This window comes from Lepus europaeus, chromosome 7 (assembly GCF_033115175.1).
Source record: "Lepus europaeus isolate LE1 chromosome 7, mLepTim1.pri, whole genome shotgun sequence".
Taxonomy (NCBI): domain Eukaryota; kingdom Metazoa; phylum Chordata; class Mammalia; order Lagomorpha; family Leporidae; genus Lepus; species Lepus europaeus.
Window position 1 is genome coordinate 105,737,797 of NC_084833.1, and position 17,676 is coordinate 105,755,472.

A 17,676-nucleotide genomic window follows, 5' to 3' on the forward strand; every position below is an offset into this window, starting at 1 on the left:
GAAAGGTCTTCCTTTGCCGTTGGTTCACTCTCCAATGGCCGCTGCGGCCAGCGCGCTGCGGCCGGCGCACCGCACTGATCCGAAGGCAGGAGCCAGGTGCTTCTCCTGGTCTCCCATGGGGTGCAGGGCCCAAGCACTTGGGCCATCCTCCACTGCACTCCCAGGCCACAGCAGAGAGCTGGCCTGGAAGAGGGGCAACCGGGACAGAATCCGGTGCCCTGACCGGGACTAGAACCCGGTGTGCCGGCGCCGCAAGGCGGAGGATTAGCCTAGTGAGCCGCAGCGCCGGCCATCTCTCTCTCTTTTTTAAAAAAAGGATTATTTATTTTTTTGAAAGCAGAGTTACAGTGAGAGAAGGCGAGACAGAGAGAGGTCTTTCATTTGCTGGTTCTCTCCCCTGATGGCTGGGCCAGGCCAAAGCCAGGAGCCAGGAGCTTCATCTGGGTCTCCCACATGGGTACAGGGGCCCAAGTTCTTGGGCCGTCCTCTGCTGCTTTCCCAGATGCATTAGGAAGGAGCTGTATTGGAAGTGGAGCAGCTGGGACTTTAACTGGCACCCACGTGGGGTGGTGGCAGCTTAACCTGCTGCACCAAGCGCCGGCCCCGGGTCTGTCTTTTCCTTCCTGTATAGACAGCAGTCCTGTTGGTTAGGGGCCCACCCTTGCAACCTCATTTAACCTTCGTTACCTGCTCAGCACCCTCTCAGCTACACGTTGTATGTCAAGGCTTCAGTGTATGAAGTTAGGAGGGCATGGTCTAGGGTCTTGCAGCTTCTTTCCACTCCTTGCCCTCCAGGTCGCCGTCCCTTTAAGCCTGACTGACATCCCTCTGTCTGTCGTGCCTGTCCATCCCTTCCGTTCCCTCTGCCTCTGCCCTAGTGTAGCCCTGGATGGCAGCCTCCTGAGGTGATTCTCTCGATACCAGTTTCTTATTTCTCCCATGCCACCGCGCCAGTCCTACCAGAGTTCCTGTCCTAAAAAAAGGCTGCCCTGTGTCTCTTTCACCGCAGTCCTCAGTGACTCCCCTCTGCTACAGAGCAGGCTTGAGGCTCGTGGGCAGCCCCGGAGCTGGCCCTGCACCGCAGCCCTGCCATGCACGCTGTTCCCTCTGTCCAGAAAGCCTTTCTCCGTGTCCAAGTTCTTGTCAGCCTCCTCACACCTGCACCGGAAATTTGCTACTCTGTCTTAGTGTCTTTGGAGCAGGAGGTTGTCCCCTGGTGCTGTCCACTGCTGGTGAACTTGTGTATGCTGCCTGCCCTGGATTGTGGGTTCCCAGAGGGCACTGTTGGGTATCAAAGGGGGTACGAGCTGCGAGAGTGTGACCAGGCACCGGGGTGTGCTGCTGGTGAATTTGGAATCACCAGGGTTTTCCAGCTAGAGGTCCAGTGCTTTAACTCTCCTATTTAGAGGGTTATGAAGTCACTGTTATGAGAGCAAGGCTTGCCAAGTGTGTGGTACACCTGGGAGAGCTGTGTCTTGGGAGCTCGCCCAGGCGCAGAGCCCATGAGGCTCGAATTCTGAGTTGTTAGTTGCACCCTCCACCATCCCCAGTGCCTGGAGAGCCCCCGCCATGCTGGTTTGCAGGGTCTGGTGTGACCCAGATGGTCCATTACCCAGCTCCAGTTTTAACCCTTCTAAGCTGGACCACTAATTTTCTCTTTGTGTGGGGGTCTCTGGGGTCTAGGTGTTCAAGCCCAGGCCAATAATGGCCGGACAACCCATCCGCATAGGGGACCAGCTGATTCTGGAGGAAGACTACGATGAGACCTACGTTCCCAGCGAGAAAGGTAAGAGCCCTGCTCTTTGAGGGCAGGAATTGTGAATGGTTTATTTCTGATTCTTCCAGTGCAAGGTACGGTGCATGCACAGGACTGCTTACGATATTTGAGTTGGGAAACAGTAGCCCGTGGGCCTGCCTTGGCCCATTACCTGTTTCTATAAATGTGTTTTTTTGGAAAGCGGCAAACCTACGTTTATTTCTGTGTCTACGACTGCCTTCATGCTATGGCAGCAGAGGTAAGTGATTGTGACAGAGACTGTCTGACCAACGTTTACAGAAAACTCTGCTAACCTTGAGTTACATCAATAGTGAGCTGTAAGTGAAGAGGTAGTGTGGAATGTCATGATGTGCTATGGGTCCTGAGGCAGGACAGACAAAATTTCTTATGAACAAACTTATAAAGCAGGGGGGTTTTTTGTTGTTGCTTTTTAGATTTATGTATTTGAAAGGCAGAATTTATTATATATATATATATACACACACACACATACACATACACATACACACACACAGAGAGAGAGAGAGAGAGAGAGAGAGAGAGAGAGGTCTTCCGTCTACTGGTACACTCCCCAAATGGGCCACAATCGCTGCAATGGCCAGGGCTTGGCCAGGCCAAAGCCAGGAGCCAGGAGCTTCTTCTCGGTCTCCCATGTGGGTGCAGGGGCCCAAGTATTTGCACCGTCCTCTTCTGCTTTCCCAGGTGCATTAGTGGGGAACTGGCTTGGAAGTGGAGCAGCTAGGACTTGAACCAGCGCCTGTATGGGATTCTGGCATTGCAGGTGGTGGCTTAACCCACTACACCACAACACCAGCCCTGTTTGTTGGTTTTTAAAGACAACAACCTTATTAATGACAATAATATAATTTATTGAGTATTTTTGTCTCTGTTTTTAGAACTGTACATGTTTCCTTTCCTTTCCTTTTTTCTTTCTATTTTTTAAGATTTCTTTGAAAGGCAGAGTGACAGACAGACAGACACACACACACACACAGATCTTTGATCTGCTAATTGCTCCCCAAATGGTTGCAGTTGCTGGAGCTGGGCTAGGCTGTAGCCAGGAACCTAGAATTCCACATGGGTCTCTCATGTGGTTAACAGGGGCCGATGTACTTGGGCCATCTTCTGCTGCCTTCTCTGGCACATGAACAGGGAGCCATATTGGAAGTGGAACAGCTGGCACTTGAACTGGCAGTCACATGGCATGCTGGCATCCTAGGCAGCTGCTTAATCTGCTGCGGTGGCCCTGGTGAGACAGATCTTAACTCAGTACATGCATCTCTTCTACATGCTTGATTCCAAAAGAGTACTGCACAAGCCTTAGGCTCCCAAATACACAGCAAGATGGGAAACGAAAAGAAACAGCTCCCTTCATGGAAGAGAGGGTTCAGCAGGTGGGGAAGAAGGTCCCGCCTGAGTGTCATCCACTTTCTCAGCTCGGCGATTTCCCCGCTCCCAGGCAGAATCAGCACTGCTTTCTCTGCTTTGTGCACAGGCGAAACGTCTCCATTACAGCGCGTTTCACCTGCTTGCTGCTGTAGCTTTGGTCTGCGAGGCCCTCAGGGGCTCAGTCAGCTGTAGTTGCTCAGGCTGTGCTTGCTGATCAGGCCAACCTGGGGAGCGCTGGTCTCCTGGCGAGGCCGCCCTCCAGCCGATGGTTCTGGCTGTGGCTGTTGTGGTTCTTGAGGCTTCTGCCATGAGGAAGTCTTGCCGTCTTTTTCTTTTCCCGTTTTTTTTTTTTTTTTTAAACCTTTTAACTACTTGGCTTTAGATTATATTGTTGGAGGGTAGAGCTTACGTGTGTAACTTCAGGTATGCCTTTCATAAATTGTGACGTAAGGAAGCAATTAAATTCAAGGGTACTTCAAAAGTTCATAGAAATGGAATTCAAAGGTAAGTTTATTTTGCTGCAAAAAAACTTTGGAAATCTGGGACTGGTGTCAAGCTAGCACTGGTTTGAGTCCTGGGTGCTTTCAATTCACTCCCTGCTAATGTGCCTAGGAAAGCAGTGGAGGATGGTCTAAGAGCTTGGATCCCTGCCACCCATGTGTGAGACCAGAATGGAGTTATGGGTTCCTGGCTTCAGCCTGGACCAGCCCCTGATGTTGTGGTCATTTGGGGAGAAAACTAGTGGATGGAAGATCTGTCTGACTCTGCCTTTCAAATAAATAAATCCTAAAAAAAATTGAAATCCATGCATAGTTTTTATCATATGCATTTTATATGAACTTTGTGAAGACCCCTCAAATGTATTTATTTTTTACATTTACAGAAACAATATTTTCTTCTCAAAGAAAATTTGGAAAGTGATTGTAAAGTAGAAAAGATTTTTTTTTCTTCTTTTCATGCTACTTCCCCATCTTTCTCTCTTTCCGACCCTCCTGCCTGTCCTTGCAGAAATTCTTGAATTTGCCAAAGAGATTGGTATTGACCCCACCAAGGAACCAGAACTGATGTGGCTGGCAAGGGAGGGCATTGTGGCCCCACTGCCCATGGAGTGGAAACCGTGGTAAGTCAGCAGGGGTGTAGCCCTGACGGCCCGTCAGAGGCAGAGGGAATCTGATGTTAGAGCTCAGTGTTGACCAGCCAGCTTTCCCGTGCCTGTCCTGCACTCGGGGACAGCCCTGTGCTGTTTCTGTGCTAGGCTGCCTTGCTGGTCTCTATGATGGGTACAAGTCTTGTGTCTGGGGCTGCAGGAGCTGCTGCTCTGTGTCCTTTAGCACCAGCATCTGTTCTGATGTGCTAAGGAGGTGCCATTGTCATTCTTTGTAGGCTGACATTGGAAGTGACAGCTATACCTTTCATATGTCCAAAATGGATGCTGTTGCTACAGGGGTTTGTAGTGAGGCTACACAGGCAAAGGGTTCTTGTCTCTTTTGGCAACCTGTTGCTGAATTTTTGTAACCTACCACAAATAGGTTTATATCTGTGGGTTCATTCATATTTTTGGAGTAAGAGGAGCACAGACTCTACTCGGGTTATCTGAAGGAAACAGGTTTATGGGTTGGAAACAGAGCGACCTGGTGGGGAAGCACAGGGAGCCATGATCACCGCATTGTCAGCCTCCGTCCCTGACATGAGGACGCCCGGTCTCCCTCCCGCCCTGACACTGTTTTCTCTGTTCTGTGTGTCTGCTCTCTTTCTGGCTGCACACTTGCTATTCCTCATCATGTGCACAGAGCTCTCCCCTGCGTTGTTTCCTTAGAGTGCCATAAGTTTACTTCCTAGCTTAGAGTGAGAGTTCCCTGTGATTGTCCCAGACTAGTCCCCAGATATTTTGGGTGGGATGTCCCCTTTTGTGCAAGCATTGTGCACTTTTGTAGGCAAGGTGTGATCCTGTTCTTGCCCAGAACATAGAATGTGTTGGCCGTACTTCAAGGTGACTGCAGTGGCCCCGGCCTTACTCTTCGCAGCTGAAGAACTGTGATCCCTTTAGCTCTTCCTTACATGGCAGGCTCCTTGTTCTCTTGGTCTTTAGCTGCCTTTCCCTGGATTGTCTCCAGCTTCGTGACATCTTCCTTGTTGTAAATTTGCCTGCGCTTTTTTAGCAGTCCTTGTGCTGCGGACTCCTGGCTGTGTCTGTAGGATAGGTTTATGGCAGAGTGGTTTCTGTTGTGTCTCCAGCGTCCACCGTGGTGGAGGGTAAGAAACTGCCGTTGGTTGTGGGCCGTGAGTGTGCTTTGTGCCAGCTGCCTTCTTGTACCTGCCAGTGTTGGCGGACACTCCCTTGCCTTGTAGGAAGAGGGAGGACTATTTTTCACTTTTTAAAATAACGTAAGTCAAGATTCAAGATGGCCAGATGGAGAAGCCCAGCATGGGAGGAGGCCCAGAGCAGCTGCATCTCAAGGTGAGTGCCTGAGGAGGAGCACCTGACTGCAGTACAGGAACAGTGGGAGCACAACAGGACACAGGACCGGCAGAGACCAAACCCCTGGCCCCACGGCCAGCGGAGTTCCTGTGGCGGGGGACGGGGTTAGCTGGAGAGCCTCCGCGGAGCCCATGTTTAGAATGAACACCGACTGGTAGCAGTCCTGGCCAGGGAGGAATCCGGTCACCACAGAGAGCAGCGCAGCAAGCTCTCCCTGGAAGACTCACAGCCCTTTGCTTCATTGAAGAAACTCATTGTCTCCTCCCTCACCGCTCAGAGCGAGGGCTGTGGCAGGTAGCACCGTCTTGAGAGGGGAGTCACTGTTGGGAGCCACACTGGCTGGGCTCATAGACAGAAACCTTTGCGAATCTTCTTCCCAGGGGCCACACAGATAGTCTGCAGTCTATCAGGGAAGACTGAGCCCCCTTGGTCCGACTGGATGCAATAGGGGAAGGGTGACCCCAGCACCCTCGGCCATGTAGCCCAGTGCACTTCAGGGAATGGTGGTAGCAGGGAAGCTGGGATATTCAGCTTCTAGAACCCTAGAAGTACAGGTCCTGCCCCTTATACCTGGGATCATCTTCCTCTCCACTGCCTCCCCTCTCCTGACCACTTGAAGCACTGCTGGTTGCTGCTGGAACTTCTGCACACCGGACACAGTCAGGGTTCCTGTGCCCTGCCAGCTCTGCCTCGCAAGGCTCAGGACTCCCTGTGCACCAGGGACGGTTCTTGTGATAGGATCTGAGCATGCGGTGAGGAGTGTGGTACTTTGTGCATGTTCCCAACACCAACACAGAGAAGGGCCTATAGATGACGCTCTGCACCTCTAGACTCCAGCCTCTCCCAATGACATTAGCCAGAATTTTGAAGCCATGCCCATTCTAGGCATCATTCTGGACTCTTGCCGCTCCCACAGACCAACTGCCTGGGGTTGCTGGCCGTACCCAGTGTGCTCACTGGGGGCTTTGGCCTGGGCTTTCCACGGCCTGCCTAATGCAGCATGCAATGTATTGGCTCAGAGCTTTGGTCTGGACCTTCTGTGCCACACTCAACCCAGCACACTGCTCAGAGTTTCTGTGTTCAGTCCAGGCCCAGTCTGGGGCTCAGGGCTTCAGCATCTCCCACAGAGCCTCCAGGTTTGCGTGAACCTCCAAGGCTAATATGCTGCTGCTCAGTTGTAGCTCCAGCCTGGGGTTCCTGCATCCCACTCAGCTCAGCAAGCAGTCCACGGAGAGCAGCCAGGGACTGCTTGTTCTGCTGTCCCAGAGGCAGAGTCACTCTCACAGACCCAGCCATTCTCTCAGCACCTGCGGGACCTGCCTCCTGCACCAGCATAGCACCACCTTGGGACGCTAGAGTCAGGTCGTGGCCGGGAGTCCACGACACCATCCTACTCCTGGAGCCAGGTTGATCTTGCAAGTCCAGCTCCTGACTTGTGTACTGGCTGGGATTTTGTGTGCCAGCTGCACCCAGAGCACCAGCAGGACCTGCTCCCAACACCGGAGAAGTTCCTGACTCCAGTCCTTCCCTGAGGAGATGGCTGGGATGTGTGACAGGGATCCCAGTGACTGTACAGGACCACAGCAACACTGAAGATCCCTGCTACTGCCCCCGTGAACTAGAGCAAAAAAGGGATTGGGAGTATGGAGTATGGAGTCCAGCTGCAACTAAAGCTGGAGCGTGAACCACACCAATACCCACAGGCGCATCTCCAGGAAAAAGCCTTCAGTCAACAAAAATCGCCTTCAAGAAGTAATAGAAGCAATTATTCTCCCAGATGTGTACAGAACAGTAAAGGAACACAAGAAATATGAATAAGTGAGGCAATGTGATGCCCCAGAAGGAATGCAATAATGCATTGGTATCAGGCCATGAAGAAAGGGAGATTGATGAAAAGCTGGAGAATTCAAAGGAGGGGTTGTGAGGTTACTCAAAGAGATACAGGAGAATACAGATAAATAGCTAAATGAAAATAGGAAATCAGTGCACGACATGAATGCACAAGAGCAAAGAGAGATAGTGAAAAAGAACCAAATATTACAAATGGAGAACTCGATAATCAAATAAAAAATACACTGGAAAGCCTTGACAACAGGCTAGATCCAGCAGAAGAAATAATTTTTTATCTTGAAGACAGGCTTTTGAAGTATCTCAGCCAAACAACCAAAAAATGAACATGAATGAAAATAGTGTTTGGAATCTCAGAGATACCATCAAGTGAATTAGTATTTGAATTCTGGGAATTCTTAAAGGAATGGAAAAAGAAGAGTTGCATAGAAAGCTGATTTGGGGCTGGTGTTGTCGTGCAGCAGGTTAAGCCACTGCCTGTGACGCTGGCATCCCATATCAGAGCACTAGTTTGAGACCCAGCTACTCTGCTTCTGATCCAGATCCCTGCCAATGTGCCTGGGAATCAGGCCCAAGCAGAAGATGGTCCAAATACTTGGGTCCCTGCTGCCCTTGTGGGAGACTTGGATGGAAGGTCATTATATCATGATCAAGGGATCAATTAAGAAGATATGACTATTGTAAATGTATATATATCTAATGCTAGAGCACTCAGTTTCATAAAACATATGTTAATAATCTAAAAGGAGACACAAACTCCAATACAATAATATTGGAGGACTTCAAAGTCATCACATCTCAGTGTTAATTTCACTTCCAAGGATTACCTTTTAGATACTCTATTAATTACCACAGATCAGGAAGAACATATGGCATTTGTCTTTTTGGGACTGGCTTTTTCACTTAGTATAATGTTTCCCAGTTGCATCCATTTTGTTGCAAACGACAGGATTTCATTTTTTTTTTTACTACTATGTAGTATTCCATGGTGTTCATATCCCATAATTTTTTTTTATCCAGTCTTCAGTTGACGGGCATCTAGGTTGATTCTGTATCTTAGTTATTGTGAATTGAGCTGCAATAATGGAGGACTTCAGCACCTCACTTTCATCTGTAGTCAGATCAGCCAGCCCAAAAAATCAGCAAAGAAACAACATAATTTGCACCATAGACCAAATGGACCCAATAGACATTTGCAGAACATTTTATCCCAGATGTACAGAATACATATTCTTTTTGTCAGCACATGGACCGTTCTCTAGGATAGCTCTCATACTGTGCCATAAAACAAGTCTCAATAAAGTTAAAAAAAAATCATATCACCTATCTTTTCCTATCACAATGGAATAAAGCTGGAAATTAACAACAAAAGAAACTGTAGAAGTTATGCAAATATACAGAGCCTGAGCAACATGCTCCTTAATGAACCATGCATTGAAGGAATCAAAAGGCAAAATAAAAAATTCCTTGAAACTTATGAAAATGGAAACACAACTTATTAATACTAACGGGGTATAGTGAAAGCAGAATTAGGAAGGAAGTTTATAGCAACAAATGCCTACATTAAAAAAAAAAAAAATGGAAAGGTATCAAATAAATAATCTAACAGTGCCATCTTGAGGATCTGGAAAAACAAGAACAAACCAAACCACAAATTAGTAGAAGGAAAGAAGTAATAAAAATTAGAGAATAAACAAACTAGAAAAGTTTTAAAAATATAAAAGATTAATGAAATGCTGGTTTTTTAAAAAATATAACATTGATAAACCATTAGCCAGGCTAACCAAGAAAAAAGAGAGACGGCTCTCTTTTTTTAAATCAGCAATTAAATCAGCAATAAAAAGGGAGATAGTACGACTAATACTGCAGAAATTCAAGGAGTCACTATGAACTTTATAAACAATTGTATGCTAACAAATGGCAAAACCTGGAAGATACAGATTTCTAGAAGCAGCTTAGCAAATCTGAATCATGAAGGCAGAAAACCTGAACAGACTAGTAACTGTGGGTGAGATTGAATCAGGAATACTCTCTCAACAGACAAGTCTAGAACCAGATGGCTTCACTGCTGAACTTTGCTAAACTGTTAAGGAAGAACTAACACCAAATCTTCTCAAACTATTTCAAACAGCTGAAAGGGAGGGAACACTTCCAGAGTCATTCTATGAGGTCAGCATCATCTTAATTCCAAAACCAGACATTGCTACAACAACAGCAACAAAAAGAATGCTGTAGGCCAATATTCCTGATGGACATAGATACAGAAATCCTCAACAAAATACCCTCGAATTAAACAGCACCTCAAAAAGATCATTTACCCTGACCAAATGAGATTTATCCCAGAAACACAGGAAAGGTTCCACATACACAAATCAATAATGTGATACATCGTATCAACAGAATGAAGGCTAAAAGTGGTGTGATTTTCTCAATAGATGCAACAAGAGCATTTGATAAAATATAGCATCCGTTTATGATGAAAACCTTAAGTATAGAAGGAATATACCTCAACATAATAAAGACTAAATATGGGGGCTGGCACTGTGGTGTAGCTGGTAAGGCTGCTGCCTGCAGTGCCGGCATCCCACATGGGCATCTATTTGAGTCCCAACTTCCGATCCAGCTCTCTCCTGTGGCCTGGGAAAGCAGTGGAAGATGGCCCAAGTCTTTGGATCCCTGCACCTGTGTGGGAGACCAGGAAGAAGCTCCTGGCTCCTGGTTTCAGATTGGCGCAGCTCCAGCCAAAGTAGCCATCTGGGGAGTGAACCAGCGGATGGAAGACCTCCCTCTCTCTCTGCCTCTGCCTCTCTGTAACTGCCTTTTAAATAAATAAATCTTAAAAAAAAAAAAAAAGACTAAATATTACAAACCCGCAGCCAACATCATATTGAATGGCCAGAGCCCTTAGGCAAGAGTCAGAGAAAAGGTATACAGATAGGAAAGGAAGAAGTCAAATTGTCCCTGTTCTGGGGCTGGTGTAATGGCGTGGCGGGTAAAGCCACCCCCTGCAGCGCCAGCATATCCCATATGGATGCCCATTAGTTTGTGTCCCGGTTGCTGCACTTTCCATTCAGCTCCCTGCTAATGGCAAAATGTTAATTGTTAAATCTGTGTGTGCGCATTGAACTCTTTGTATTTTTCTGTATTATTTGAAGTATTTTAAAATAAAAAAAGGCATCCGCCACAAGAAAAAGTAATTAAAACTTATGTATGCGTGCCATTTTTTTTTCCTTCTCCTTTTCTCAAGGGTAATTACTGTTAATTGGTAAATTCCTAACAGATTATTTTTTAAAAAGTTGGTAAATTCCTTCCAGAAACACATGTACCTGCTCTCACATGTACACTCACATTCTGTAAGTGCTGCATTATATGTCAGTATGTGTTAGTCTACTTTCTTTTGTCAGGTGCATATTTTTTACATATAGATGTACCACATTAAAAAAATTAACTCCATCTGTGTCTCCCAAGTGGCTGGTAGGGACCCAAGTACTTGAGCTATCACCTGCTGCCTGCAAGGGTGTGCATTAGCTGGAAGAAGCTAGACTGGAAATGGAGTAACCAGAGCTTGAACCAGGCACTCTAATACAGGATGTGAGCATCACAGCCAGTCTCTTTATTATTATTATTATTATTATTATTATTATTTTAAGATTTATTTATTTGAAAGTCAGAGTTACACAGAGATAGGAGAGGCAGAGAGAGAGAGGGGTCTTCCATCCGCTATTTCACTCCCCAGATGGCTGCAATGGCCGAAGCTGCACTGATCTGAAGCCAGGAGCCAGGATCTTCTTCCGGGTCTCCCACGCAGGTGCAGGGGCCCAAGCACTTGGGCCATCTTCCACTGCTTTCCCAGGCCATAGCAAAGAGCTGGTTTGGAAGTGGAGCAGCCAGGACTCGAACTGGCACCCATATGGGATGCCAGCACTTTAGGCCAGGGCGCTAATCTGCTTTGCCACAGTGCCAGCCCCTATTATTTATTTATTTTTTTAAAAGATTTATTTATTTATTTGACAGGTAGAATTACAGAGAGGCAAAAGCACAGAGAGGGGTCTTTCATCTGCTGGCTCACTCCCCAGACGACCATGACAGCCAGAGCTGTGCTGATCCAAAGCCAGGAGCCAGAGCTTATTCTAGGTCTCCCATGCGGGTGCAGAGGCCCAACACTTGGGCCATCTTCCACTGCTCCCAGACCACAGACAGCAGAGAGCTGGATTGGAAGTGGAGCAGCCAAGTCTTGAACTTAACCACTGTGCTAAGAGCCTTCCCAGCTTTTTTTGTTGTTGAATCTTATTTTATCCTTCATGTCTGTTAACTTCTGTCTCATATTTTTTGAATATTTATATTGCATGCTACTTTATGGATAATTTCCTGAGGCATATTTTCCAGTTTACTCTATTTCTTCTTCTGTATTAAATCTACTATTTAGCTGATATATTTTTCTTTTTTCTTTTGTTTTGTGTTTGAGAGAGAGTGAGAGCGAGAGCGCGCTTCTGTGTTCTGGTTTATTCTCCAAGTGGCCACAAGGGCTAGGGCTGAAGCCAGGAGCTTCGTCTTGGTCTCCCAGTAGGTGCAGGGGCCCAAGCACTTGAGCCGTCTTCTGCATTAGCAGGGAGCTGAATCAGAAATGGAGCAGCCAGGACTTGAACTGGTGCCCATATGGGTTGCCAGTGTCTCAGGTGGTGGCTTTACCTGCTATACCACAGCACCAGTGCCCCCCCCCCATACAAATTTTTAAATATATTTATCTTTAGTCTTCTTTTGCTTGTTGTACTATCTCAAGTTTTTATTTATTTATTTATTTATTTGAGAGGCAGAGTTACAGACAGAGCGCGAGAGACAGAGAAAGGTCTTTCATCTGCTGGTTCACTCCTCAAATGGCCCGAATGGCCAGAGCTGGGCTGATCTGAAGTCAGGAGCTAGGAGCTTCTTCCAGATCTCCCATGAAGGTGCAGGGGCCCCCACACTTGGGCCATCTTCCACTGCTTTCCCAGGCTATAAGCAGAGAGAGCTGGATCAGAAGAGGAGAAGCCAGGACTCAAACCAGCTTCCATATGGGATGGATGGTGCTGCAGGTGGAGGCTTAACCTACCACACTACTGCGCTGGCCCCAACTATCTCAAGTTTTATGTCATGCTAACTCTTGTCTTCACTGTGTCTGCAGATTTTTGCTACAGTAAACTTTCCTCACATGGTTTGGACTCTTTTTTTTTTTGTTGGAAACTTCATGACGTCATCTTGTGAATGGCTTATTTTCTGTGAGAGTCTCATTCATAGATTATTGAGCGGCTTTACAGTTGCTTCTGCCAAGGATTTTTCCGAGGTTTAGGACAGAATTTTATATGAATTTCCTGACTTGGCATTTTCTTACCACATTTTGTACCATCTGTATACACACATGGAGTTTCAACTTTCCCTAAGATTTTATTTTGGCCGCCCAGAACTTGGAGTGGGTGACACGCCTTCATGGCCTGCGAGGCTTTTTTTCTCCCCATGAGCGACTGTCCTTACAGGCCCAGATATACACAAGAGTCTCATTTCTAGTTTCCAACTTCATGAAGGCCTGAGGACACAGTCTGTGTTCCTGGGGCCTGTATCCAAGTCAGATGTCCGTCCTGACCTCTCAGTCTGCGCTTGAAGTTCATGTTTCCTTTTTGTTTCTGGTGTCAGAATTTCTTTGTTTGGCTAAGTTTGAAAATATATTTTTGTTTTGTTTTGTTGTGATTGTTATATGTGAGGCTACTTTAAAAATTTAGCAGAAAAATAAGTTTATTTTGGTGCAAAAATGTTGAAACTTGAGCATAGTTTTTTTCTTGATATTCATTTTTCATGCACTTAAAAAAAAGTACAAAATATACTCGAGGGATTGGCGCTGTGGCATGTAGTAGGTTAAGCCTCCACCTGTAACTCTGGCATCTCATATGGGTGCTGGTTCGAGTCCTGGCTGCTCTACTTTCAGCCAGCTCCCTGCTAATGTGCCTGGGAAAGCAATGGAAGATGGCCCACATGCTTGGGCCCCTACACCCATGTGAGAGACCTGGAAGGAGCTCCCGGCTCCTGGCTTTTGGCCTGGTTGTTGTGGCCATTGGGAAGTGAACCAGCAATTAGAAAATCTCTTTATTAGCCGGCGCTGTGGCTTAACAGGCTAATCCTCCGCCTTGTGGCGCCGGCACACCGGGTTCTAGTCCCGGTCGGGGCGCTGGATTCTATCCCGGTTGCCCCTCTTCCAGGCCAGCTCTCTGCTATGGCCCGGGAAGGCAGAGGAGGATGGCCCAAGTCCCTGGGCCCTGCACCCGCATGGGAGACCAGGAGAAGCACCTGGCTCCTGGCTTCGGATCAGCGAGATGCGCTGGCCGCAGCGGCCATTGGAGGGTGAACCAACGGCAAAAAGGAAGACCTTTCTCTCTGTCTCTCTCTCCCACTATCCACTCTGCCTGTCAAAAAAAAAAAAAAAAAAAAAAAAAGACAATCTCTTTATTTCTGTCTCTGTTCTTTGTAACTCTGCCTTTCAAATAAATAAAAAAAATGGTTAAAAAAATGTATTTGAAAGAGAGAGAGGGAGAACACTCAGCCACTGGTTTACTCTCCCAAATGCCTACAATGACTTGGTTTGGGCCAGGCTGAAGCTGGAAGCTGAGAGCTCAATCCAGGTCTCCCACATGTATGCCAGGAGCCCCAGCACTTGAGCCATCATCACTGCCTCCCAGGGTCTGCGTTAGTGGGGAGCTAGAATTGGGAGTCAGAGCTAGGGATCAAACCTGGGTACTCTGAAGGGCTGCACATGTCTTTACCGGCAACTTAATTTCTAGGCCAGAATGTCCTTCCCTCCATGAACTTGTTAAAGACATTTCATACCTGGATTTTCAATTTTTTTTGATACCAAAATGAGCTTTTTTTTTTTTTTTGACAGGCAAAGTTAAGCAGTGAGAGAGAGAGACAGAGAGAAAGGTCTTCCTTCTTTTGGTTTACCCCCTGAATGGCTGCTATGACCGGCACACTGCGCCGATCCGAAGCCAGGAGCTAGGTGCTTCTCCTAGTCTCCCATGCAGGTGCAGGGCCCAAGCACTTGGGCCATCCTCCACTGCACTCCCGGGCCACAGCAGAGAGCTGGACTGGAAGAGGAGCAACCGGTACAGAACCGGCACCCCAACCAGGACTAGAACCTGGGGTGCTGGTGCCGCAGGCAGAGGATTAGCCTAGTGAGCCATGGCACTGGCCCTTCTTTTCTTTTTAAAGATGTATTTATTTATTTGAAAGGCAGAATTAGAGAGAGAGAAGGAAAGACAGAGAAAGAGAGATCTTCCATCCACTGGTTCACTCTCCAGATGGCTCCAATAGCTTGGGCTGGACCAGGCTGAAGCCAGAAGCCCAGAGCTCCATTTGTCTCCCATGTGGGTGGCAGGGACCCAAGTACTTGGGCCATCCCTCACTGCTCTCCCTGGCACATTAGCAGGGAGCTGGCTTGGAATGGAGTAGCCATGACAAACTGTCATTTGTATGAGTTTCCACAGGCAGGGGTGTAACCTACTCCAGAACACTGGCCTCTAAACTTATTTTTAAGTCCGTTTTCCATGAACTTGTTGAAGTCCCCTGTGTTAATCCAGTATTCATCTCTGTCAGAGGGAGTAAGGAGAGTCAGATGTTTTCTTTCTTCAGTAAAGCATGTTGCCAGAATTTTTGCATGTGTTTCTTTAGAAAAAAAATTCTAGAATTTGAGTTGGTATGTGAAAAGATATACAGAACTTAAGCATTGTTAGTTCATAACAAATTAATTTCCATTAAAGTTTTGCAGTCCCACCAACACCACATATAATAGTTCATTAAAACTATTACCAGTTAAAATTTTTTCAGTTAAAAAGTTGCCAGTTCAAGGGCAAGAAATTATACTTGTTTTTTTTTTTTTTTTTTTTAAAGTGATCTATTTATTTGAAAGGCAGACAGAGAATGATTTTCCATCCACTAGTTCAGTGCCCAAATAGTTGTAATCTCTGAGGCTGGCCCAGGTCAAAACCAGGCACTAGATAGAAACACAGTCTGGATCTCCTACATGAGTGGCAGGGACCCAAGTAGTTGAGCCATCAGCTGCTACCTCCTAAGGTGTGCATTAGCAGGAAGCCGAAATTGGGGTGGAGCCAGGACTTCAACCCTCCTCCCTGCAGTGTGGGTTGCAGGAGACAGGAGTCCTGAGCACCTGCCTAACCGCTATGCCCTAGCCTTGTTTTAATTTATGTTTCCCAAATTGTTCACGGAGCTGAGTTGGCCATCTGGTGGCCATTTGTTAACCTTCTGGGTTTTGCTTGTTTATATCTTCGGGCTCTTTGTCCATTATGCGCGTATCTTTTTATTTTTCTTAAAGTGTTAAAATTTTGATTACCGTGGGTATTAATCTTAGCTATAATTTCTTCCAGTCTCTTAATTATATTTATGCTTCATTTTATCATAACTTAAAATTATTTTGTATTTTTTATTATGTTAAATTATACAAGTACAGAACTAAAGTTTATCATTTTAACCAGTTTTAGGTTTGTAGCCCATGAGGTGCATTCATATTGTGGTGGTGCAGCCATCACTGCTATCCACCTCTAGCATTTTTTGATCCTCCCACACTGAAACTCTCTACTCATTATAAGCAACCCCCATCTCTCTCTCTACTCAGCCACCATTCTGCTTTTCTGTCCCTGAGACTTATCCTACGCACTTCATCTAAAAGGAGTCATACAATATTGTCCTTTGGTGTCTGGCGGCGGTGACAGCGGCTGCTTCTTCTTGTTCTTTTTTTTACTTATTAGAGAGAGAGAGACAGATATGGCACAGATCTTCCTTTTTTTTTTTTTTTTTTTTTTGACAGGTAGAATGGACAGTGAGAGAGAGAGACAGAGAGATAAAGGTCTTCCTTTTTGTCGTTGGTTCACCCTCCAATGGCCGCCGTGGCCGGCGCACTGCGGCTGGCACACCGCGCTGATCCGAAGTCAGGAGCCAGGTGCTTCTCCTGGTCTCCCATGGGGTGCAGGGCCCAAGCACTTAGGCCATCCTCCACTGCACTCCTGGGCCACAGCAGAGAGCTGGCCTGGAAGAGGGGCAACCGGGACAGAATCCGGCGCCCCGACCGGGACTAGAACCCGGTGTGCCAGCGCGGCAAGGCAGAGGATTAGCCTAGTGAGCCACGGCGCCGGCCACAACAGATCTTCCATTTGTTGTTTGCTCCCCAAATGTCTGCATCAGCCGAGGCTGGACCAAGCTGAAGCCAGTACTCAGGAATTCCATATGAGTGGGTGGATCTCAAGTACTTGGCCATCTTCTGCTGCTTCCCAGGTGCATTAGCAGGGAGCTAGAGTGGAAGTGGAATAGCTTCAACTCAAACCAGCACTTTGATAAGGGATGTGGATGTCCCAGGTGGCAACTTAACCCACAAGCCACAGTGTCCACCCTTGACTTTTTTCATTGAGTGTATCCGGATTCATCCATGTTATGGCATGTGGCAGAATTTATTTCTTAAGGCTGAATAATAATTCAGTGTGTGTATGTATCACATTCTGTTTATGCATTCATCTGTCAATGGACATTTGTGTTTTCACCTTTTGGCTACTGTGAATGATGCTGCTCTGAATGTTGTGCACAGATTCTTTTTTTTTTTTTTTTTTTTTTTTTTAAAGATTTATTTATTTGAAAGAGTTACACAGAGAAAGAGGAGAGGCAGAGAGAGAAAGCTCTTCCATCTGCTGGGTCACTCCCCAATTGGCTGCAATAGCCACCAGAGCTGTGCTGATCCAAAGCTAAGAGCCAGGAGCTTCTTCTGCATCTCCCACATGGGTGCAGGGGCCCAGGGACTTGGGCCGTCTTCTACTGCTTTCCCAGGTTATAGCAGAGAGCTGGATTGGAAGTGAAGCAGCTGGGACTTGGACTGGCACCCATATGGGGTGCCGGCACTGCAGGTGGCAGCTTTTTTTCCTGCTACGCCACAGTGCTGGCCCAAACACAGATACTTATAGAATCCCTACTTTCCATTTTTATGGCTGCAGAAGTGGAACTGTGAGGTCATATGGTAATTCTGTGTTTAATTATTTGGGGGAACTGCCATTGGTTTTCCATAGTGCTATATACCATTATACATTTCCACCAGCAATGTGTGTGTGTGTGTGTTTAAGATTTATTTTATTTATTTGAAAGGCAGAGTTATAGAGAGAGG

At 46.7% G+C, this 17,676-nt stretch overlaps 1 protein-coding gene across 9 annotated transcripts in view; it reads left to right on the forward strand.

Moving 5' to 3' along the window:
• The window catches only part of CEP164 (centrosomal protein 164), a 76,048-nt gene that overhangs the window by 11,649 nt on the left and 46,723 nt on the right, over nucleotides 1-17,676 (forward strand). For all 9 annotated transcript variants that reach the window (XM_062197094.1, XM_062197099.1, XM_062197096.1 and 6 more), the window contains exons 2-3: nucleotides 1,684-1,786; nucleotides 4,175-4,286. In XM_062197094.1, the coding sequence (XP_062053078.1) occupies nucleotides 1,705-1,786; nucleotides 4,175-4,286 (194 nt within the window). In that variant the 5' untranslated portion in view covers nucleotides 1,684-1,704. The remainder of the gene's footprint in view (nucleotides 1-1,683; nucleotides 1,787-4,174; nucleotides 4,287-17,676) is intronic.